An 8674-nucleotide genomic window follows, 5' to 3' on the forward strand; every position below is an offset into this window, starting at 1 on the left:
TATTTTAATATGACTTTGTAAATGCCATATATTATCCTTTTGGAATGCCTGAAATTATGACACTTGAGAAAAGAAACTCAGAGAGTTGCACTGAGTTAGTGAAATTCTGAGTACAAATTATATGAGCGAATTTTTAGAGGCTGTTACTGCTGACTAGCAGAATATCGAAGGAGTTTAGGTGTCAGTAGCAACATGTATATGGATGATCTCAAGATAATAGGTATCTCATACAGCCTTATCCCCTTTAATTCTCATTTTTTTTCTTATTCCTTACTTTATTATTATTTCATTGGTAGAAGTCAGCCATGAGAAACCACACCACAGTAACAACCTTCATTCTTCTTGGACTGACTGATAACCCACAATTACAAGTGGTTATTTTTCTTCTCCTTTTTTTCACCTACATGTTGAGTGTCACTGGGAATCTAACCATAATCACCCTCACCCTGTTGGATTCTCATCTAAAGATACCCATGTACTTCTTCCTCCGAAGCTTTTCGTTTTTAGAAATCTTATTCACAACTGTCTGCATCCCCAAATTTCTTGTCAGCATGGCAACAGGTGACAAGACCATTTCTTACAACAGTTGTGCAACACAGCTGTTTTTTACTACTGTCTTGGGTGCAATCGAATTTTTTCTTCTGGTTGCCATGTCTTATGACCGCTATGTAGCCATCTGCAAACCCTTGCATTACACCACCATCATGAGTGACAGAGTCTGCAACTTGTTGGTCTTTGCTTCATGGTTGGCCGGTTTTATAGTAATTGTCCCACCACTCCTTGTGGGTCTCCAGCTAGACTTCTGTGCAGCCAACACTGTAAATCATTTCTTCTGTGATTTTACTCCTATATTACAGCTCTCTTGCACAGACACAGCTGTAATAGAATTAATGGCATTTCTCTCAGCCATTTTGACACTCCTGGTTACACTGGTATTAGTGATTCTCTCCTATGCAAACATCATCAGGACTATTCTGAAGATACCTTCTTCTCAACAGAGGAAGAAAGCCTTTTCTACATGTTCTTCTCACATGGTGGTTGTGTCCATTTCTTATGGCAGCTGCATCTTCATGTATGTGAAGCCTTCTACAAAGGAGAGAGTGTCTTTAAATAAAGGGATAGCCTTGCTCAGTACTTCTGTTGCCCCCGTGTTGAATCCCTTCATTTATACACTGAGAAACAAACAAGTGCAAGATGCTTTTAAGCACATGCTCAAAAAGATTGAGATTTTCTCAAGTAAGTGAACCATTTTAGTGATATTACTGACGTTATGAGTAAAATAAAGCAAGAAGGGTAGAGTGTTTCACAGAGCTCTTCAAAGTTTGTATTCAAAATAATACTGTTTTTCTTGACATAATTTTCATAGTGGCCTGCCTAACTTCCAAAGCCTAATTCTTTCCCTTATCTGTCCCTTATTTGGACCAAAATTATTTGCCTTTTTATTTGGTGCTTTTATCTATTTCCTTTTAAAATTCTCTCAGAGGAAGAACGAAGTTAGACTTTAATTTTTCCATGTTCCTTTCTGCTCTTCTGGAATTCAGAGATTCAATTTTACATATATTCTATATAGAGTTAATTCACTACCTAGATTTCTAAAACTTAGCTGGAAAGCACGTATTTCTAGAAACCCACAAATTATCACTGACTCAAAGGAAAATAAAAATGGGAATTGACCTGTAACTATTAAATAGATTGAATCACTAATCATATGTCCTTAAATAATGTGGATTTTGTTTGTTTGTTTGTTTCTGTAAATAGAGGTCATGACAATCATTTCAAACAATTTATAAATTGCTTTTGCTTATTATTATTACTCTTTATCATATACTGTCGGTAAAAAACAAAACACAAACAAAAATACTTGAATTTCACAGTATATGTATATTTATTTGTTTATAAATTATACAATTACAGTATAGAATATTTAAACACTTTAATACAAAAATAGAAATTAAGCAAGGAAATTAGGCAAAAGAATTAATATATTTTATAATATAACTTTATTATATAAATTAATTTTAATATTAATGGTACAACTATTAGATTCAATTTGATAAAACACATATTATTATATTTGCAAATATCAGTTTAGTTATGTGATAAATTATCTGAAAGCTTATTCCAAGCCTATCTGATCTTGGTACTTATCTAGAAGGACCATCATAGTTCAAAATTGATGCCTTACAATGCATACTGATCACATCGAAAGAAGTAAAAATCAAAATAAGATAAAAACAGAGAAGAAGGAAATCCATAAGAGACTCTTAAATACAGAGAATAAATGGAGGGTTGCTGGAGGGGTGCTGGGTGGGGGGGAAGGGGCTAAATGGGTGAGGGGCATCAAGGAAGGCACTTGTTGGGATGAGCACTGGCTGTTATATGCAAGTGATGAACCACTAAATTCTACTTCTGAAACCATTATTACATTATATGTTAACTAACTTGGATGTAAATAAATTTTTTTAAAAAAGAAAAAAAAGATTTAGATTGAAAAAAAAGAAGTGAAAATCACAATAATTATTCTTTTGTCCTACTTGAATTTTTGACATTGAGTTACTACATTTCTGTCTTCTCTAATGTTAATCTGCTGCCTAAACTTTTCTTTTTATACAAATATTTTTTACAGTGCAGAGAAAGTCTTTATTTGGAATATTTTAATAGAGATTAAAATAATTCTAAGTTTTCCAGTGGGTGGATGAGCATTTTCATAATTAATGAGCTTATATACTCTTCAGTAACAATAACCATGGCAAAAATTTCAAGCAATCAATTTCTAAATTTCTTTAGCTTATTACACCTTTCTTTTGAAAACTGGTTACTTTTTCATTACTATTAAAATACCACATATTTTGGAACAAAATGGTAGGGAAATATCTTCATGAAAGCATACTATTAATGGGTATTTGTTGGGTATTGATGGGTATTTGAAAAGAGAAAATTGGAATATGTCTGTTTGTAAAATAAAATTGTGTATTTCTCTTACTGTGTATTTAAAAAATACTTTGCCTGAGAAGTTCTGATTTGCTGATAGAGTTTTGAAAAAGATATCTTAACATATCATTACAAGCTTCCTTCTTTCTCTTATCCCCACTCCCTCACCTCCTCCTCCTTACTCCTCTGATCCTTTGAATGTAAAAAAACTATTCTTAGATGAAAGGCTATGCAAAAACAGCCTGTATTTGTCCTGCAGATTATGGTTCGCTTGCCCCAGGTCAAAATTATGGCAAAAGGCCAGAGATGGCCCTAAAGCCTTATTTCAAGGTGATGAAACCTACCTGTTATGCTCCATTAGTCCACAAAATTCAATAACTCAGTATTTAGTGCCAAGATTGTTTTAATTTAAACCAATAAGTGGGCCATAACTTAAAATGCAGTTGCAATTGATGTTACCACCTAATTCAGCCTATGAATTTACTGTCACCCTCTGAAATTCGTCTGTGATAGGACAGCTAAACATTTGAATTAAATGGCTATATGGAATGGATCACCATTCCTGTATCATTTTTTAAAGTATTAGATAGTAACACCAAGTACTGCAGTTTTGCCAGGGAAAGAAGCTTTAGATTTATTATTTTTTAATGAGGGGGAACTCCATGGTTTTCTACTTGGCCTTGAGTATATATATTTTAACAATATATTCAGGATGATTTTTCACATGCAGTAGAATCACTTCCCACACCCCTATTATCTTCCACTCTAATAAGTGTATACCCTGACATTCTATCATCATTATAATTAAGATTAACTCAGAGATGAGGTCAAACAATACCTGAAAGTTCCAGGTTTTACCCTCTTCAGTGCACAGTTTTCCTGGCAAAGGAATATATATCCACTCAGGAAAACTAGAGGGAGAATTTAGATATTAATATCAATGCATGGCTCTTCCTCACAGATAACTTCCTTCATGGGTTCTGGCTCCGTGAACTCACTAAAGTCTTTAATTGGATAAGGATCTCTAACTCCTTATGATGCCTGGATCATCCCTTCTTTCACCTAACCTAGAGTTCTTTTAATTATATAGGTCATATAGGAATTTAGTGGATTGTCTATTTATTTTAGTCTTGGGGCAGCATGATGTTTTATTCAATTTACTACTAAAGCATATCATCCAATTTTGATAACCACTCTAACCCTACCAACTAGTAAGTAACCAAAACCATCTTGCTAAGGGCTATAATATGGTCTCTGCTCTTCCATGGTCCCATCATTTCCAGTGAAGTGAGGAAGCTCATTTTAATGAGATTATCTCCACTTTCATTTCAGACCAGCAGTTACAATACTTTTCATTGCTGCTCATACCCCCTTGTACCTTGTACAAAGAATTTTCCTCTAGATCTTCACCAGTTACATAGTTAAGGGACATGTAGGCAGATTGCACATGATAAAACTATTCCATATTGTTGTCATTCTACAACTTTGGATTTTTCTTATATTTCAACTTTAATCAGGATAAATCATTCACAAATCCAAGTTGTTATCTAATTGAACAAAAGATTATAGTCATTATCAGAAGCTTGAACTCTTCCACTAAATCCACAATCACTACACAGACCTCACTCTTACCCATTATGTGCTGGTAAACTAGCTTTCTGAAAGTAAAAGCCTAATAAATAGGAAAAAAATCCACAATTAAAAATATATCAATAAATTAACCTTGGTATATAATTATTTTTACTTTATCTCTGATATATCACCCTTAGAATCCATTCTCCATTCTCCACATTTATTTTCTCAGACTTTTGATGATGTAAATTGATAAGTTACTGCTTTGGTCTTAATATGCACCTCAAAATTCATATGTTGAAACCCAAATCCTGAAAGATAATAGTATGAGGAGAAAGGGCCTTTGGGAGGTGTGTAGGTCATGAATAAGATTAGTGCTGCTGTAGAAAGAATCCCAGAGAACTCTGTACCCCTCTTTCCACCATGTGAGGCTACAATGAGAAAACAGCAACCTGGAAGAGAGCCCTTATCTGACCACACTGATCTCAGACCTCCATGTTCCAGAACTGTGTGAAATACATTTCATTGTATACAAGACACACAGTCTTCTGATATTTTATTATAGTAGGCCAAATGGACTAAAACAATTACTATAATACTTTTTGATACATAAGTCTTCTCCTTTGAGAAGAATGTTAACCTCTCTAATATGCTAGGTATGACTTTTTTAACACAGAGATGATGAATTTTGGTAGATATAGATCAAAAGGACACCTGGATTCACTCTAAAATTACCTATCACCTCTCTGGTCAGTAGGATTTTATTTTATTTATTTTTTCTGCTCATTTGTTTTTTATTTTCTAATAATTAAAAAAGTGTTTTTAGAAGTTTAGCATAAAAGTGAATGAAATTAAAACTGTATAGTTTGATGATTATTCTAAGAAGACTCAGATAATAGCTGAACAAAGCTTAAAAAATAAAGATAAGTAACCAAAGATCAAGGTATAAGGCATTACTAACACACTGTAGGAAACAAGTATTCTAATACCTATAGATTATTTCTGACTGCACAGGAATGTTATGAATATGGAATAAGCAGTATGAGTTGGGTCTCTTCTGCCTAACATGATGTCTGTGGAATCTCTACAAGCTGTTGTATCTTGCATGATTTTGGTCATTTTCATTGCTTTATGACATTGCATTAAGTGACTATCCCAAATATGAACTGGCATATGAATTGTTTAAGTGTACGAATTTCATGAAGAGTATTGTTATGGACATTTTTTGTATATTGTATATTTTTTATTTAGATATCGTTTCTCCTTGGGTTAGTTTTGGTAATTTGTGTTTTTCAAGAATTTGTCCTTTTTCATTTAAATATTCAGATATATTGGCATTCAGATAGCATTTTCATTCTCAAATCCCAGTGTTCATTGCTTGGACCTGGTCTAGTCTTCATCTTCACTCATTCATTTTCCTATGGTAATAATCCCCAAATTCCTTCTGTAGCCTGGAACTCCTCTTTGCATAAAAGAACTACCTCCTTATTCTAAATCTCTATTTGGACGTCTAAGAATCTCAGACTTAACAAGCTCTGAATTTAAACTCTATTTCCCCCCAATTTTTTTTTTTTTTCTTTCTCAGACGTCATCTCAGCAAACAGCAACTTTCTTTCAGTTGTTCAGGTTAAAACCTTGAGATCATCTTTTTTTTTTCTTTTTTTCTTGTTTCCCCTCATACTTCTTAGCAATCTCTTGGCAATATCCGTTGACTATTTTCAGAAAACAGCCTCTACTTCTTCTTCCATTGCAGCCACTCTGGCCCAAGTCAAAGTCCCTTTTTGCTGTGATGATTGTGATAGCCCTTTGGTAACTCTTCCTCCTTCTCCACCTCCTCTTCCTCTCTCTTCCCTCTTCTGTTCTTTTTCTTCTTCACCTTCTCCTGTTTTTCCTCTTCTCTTCCCTACTTTCTGTACCTTCTCCTCCACCTCTTTTCATTTCCCCCCATCTCTCACATCATGTATTTCAGCCTTCTACCTAAAACCCTTCAAAAACTCTCATCTTAATCATTTTAAGAGAAAAAAGCCTTAAAGTGGTCCACATTTCAGCTATATGATTTCCAGGGTTTTTTTTTGTTTTTATTACATTAGCCTCATCTTTTCTAATTGTTCTTTCTTACTATTCTGCAAAAGACAGAACACGTACCTGTCTTAGAATAGTTTTCACTTGATTTTCCTTTGCTCAAAATATTTTTTTCTTGATCCACATGAATCAAATATTCCTCCATGAACTTCTGTATTGTATTTAAATCATAACCCCACACCAGACACACCATAGTTCCTTCTCTGATTTACTTTTCTTATTATCTACATGGCATATTTATTTTATTTTATTTTATTATATTATATTTTCAATATATGAAGTTTATTGTCAAATTGGTTTCCATACAACACCCAGTGCTCATCCCAAAAGGTGCCCTCCTCAGTACCCATCACCCACCCTCCCCTCCCTCCCACCCCCCATCAACCCTGTTTGTTCTCAGTTTTTAAGAGTCTCTTATGCTTTGGCTCTCTTCCACTCTAACCTCTTTTTTTTTTTTTCCTTCCCCTCCCCCATGGGTTTCTGTTAAGTTTCTCAGGATCCACATAAGAGTGAAACCATAAGGTATCTGTCTTTCTCTATATGGCTTATTTCACTTAGCATCACACTCTCCAGTTCCATCCATGTTGCTACAAAGGCCCACATTTCATTCTTTCTCATTGCCATGTAGTACTCCATTGTGTATATAAACCACAATTTCTTTATCCATTCATCAGTTGATGGACATTTAGGCTCTTTCCATAATTTGGCTATTGTTGGGAGTGCTGCTATAAACATTGGGGTACAAGTGCCCCTATGCATCAGTACTCCTGTATTCCTTGGGTAAATTCCTAGCAGTGCTATTGCTGGGTCATAGGGAAGGTTTATTTTTAATTTTTTGAGGAACCTCCACACTGTTTTCCAGAGTGGCTGCACCAATTTGCATTCCCACCCACAGTGCAAGAGGGTTCCCGTTTCTCCACATCCTCTCCAGCATCTATAGTGTCCTGATTTGTTCATTTTGGCCACTCTGACTGGCGTGAGGTGATATCTGAGTGTGGTTTTGATTTGTATTTCCCTGATGAAGAGCGATGTTGAGCATCTTTTCATGTGCCTGTTGGCCATCTGGATGTCTTCTTTAGAGAAGTGTCTATTCATGATTTCTGCCCATTTCTTCACTGGATTATTTGTTTTTCGGGTGTGGAGTTTGGTGAGCTCTTTATAGGTTTTGGATACTAGCCCTTTGTCCGATATGTCATTTGCAAATATCTTTTCCCATTCCATTGGTTACCTTTTAGTTTTGTTGATTGTTTCCTTTGCTGTGCAGAAGCTTTTTATCTTCATAAGGTCCCAGTAGTTCATTTTTGCTTTTAATTCCCTTGCCTTTGGGGATGTGTCGAGTAAGAGATTGCTACGGCTGAGGTCAGAAAGGTCTTTTCCTGCTTTCTCCTCTAGGGTTTTGATGGTTTCCTGTCTCACATTCAGGTCCTTTATCCATTTTGAGTTTATTTTTGTGAATGGTGTGAGAAAGTGGTCTAGTTTCATTCTTCTGCATGTTGCTGTCCAGTTCTCCCAGCACCATTTGTTAAAGAGACTGTCTTTTTTCCATTGGATAGTCTTTCCTGCTTTGTCAAAGATTAGTTGGCCATACATTTGTGGGTCTAGTTCTGGGGTTTCTATGCTATACCATTGGTCTATGTGTCTGTTTTTGTGCCAATACCATGCTGCTGTCTTGATGATTACAGCTTTGTAGTAGAGGCTAAAGTCTGGGATTGTGATTCCTCCCACTGTGGTCTTCTTCTTCAAAATTACGTTGGCTATTCGGGGCCTTTTGTGGTTCCATATGAATTTTAGGATTGCTTGTTCTACTTTTGAGAAGAATGCTGGTGCAATTTTGATTCGGATTGCATTGAATGTGTAGATAGCTTTGGGTAGTATTGACATTTTGACAATATTTATTCTTCCAATCCATGAGCAGGGAATGTTTTTCCATTTCTTTATGTCTTCTTCAATTTTCTTCATAAGCTTTCTATAGTTTTCAGCATACAGATCTTGTACATCTTTGATTAGATTTATCCCTAGGTATTTTATGCTTCTTGGTGCAGTTGTGAATGGGATCAGTTTCTTTATTTGTCTTTCTGTTGCTTCATTG

At 35.1% G+C, this 8674-nt stretch overlaps 1 protein-coding gene across 1 annotated transcript; it reads left to right on the forward strand.

Annotated features, from left to right (window-relative positions):
- The first annotated feature begins 302 nt into the window (after positions 1-302).
- LOC125919178 (olfactory receptor 6C74) lies at positions 303-1378 on the forward strand. The gene has a single exon (XM_049625685.1). The coding sequence runs from the start codon at positions 306-308 to the stop codon at positions 1242-1244; it is 939 nt and encodes a 312-aa protein (XP_049481642.1). The 5' UTR covers positions 303-305; the 3' UTR covers positions 1245-1378.
- The last annotated feature ends 7296 nt before the right edge of the window (positions 1379-8674 follow it).

Source organism: Panthera uncia, chromosome B4 (genome assembly GCF_023721935.1).
Source record: "Panthera uncia isolate 11264 chromosome B4, Puncia_PCG_1.0, whole genome shotgun sequence".
Lineage (NCBI taxonomy): Eukaryota > Metazoa > Chordata > Mammalia > Carnivora > Felidae > Panthera > Panthera uncia.

Bases quoted from the DNA above. Each gene is read 5' to 3' on its own strand.
- LOC125919178 (XM_049625685.1), top strand. From the start codon at position 306: ATGAGAAACCACACCACAGTAACAACCTTCATTCTTCTTGGACTGACT.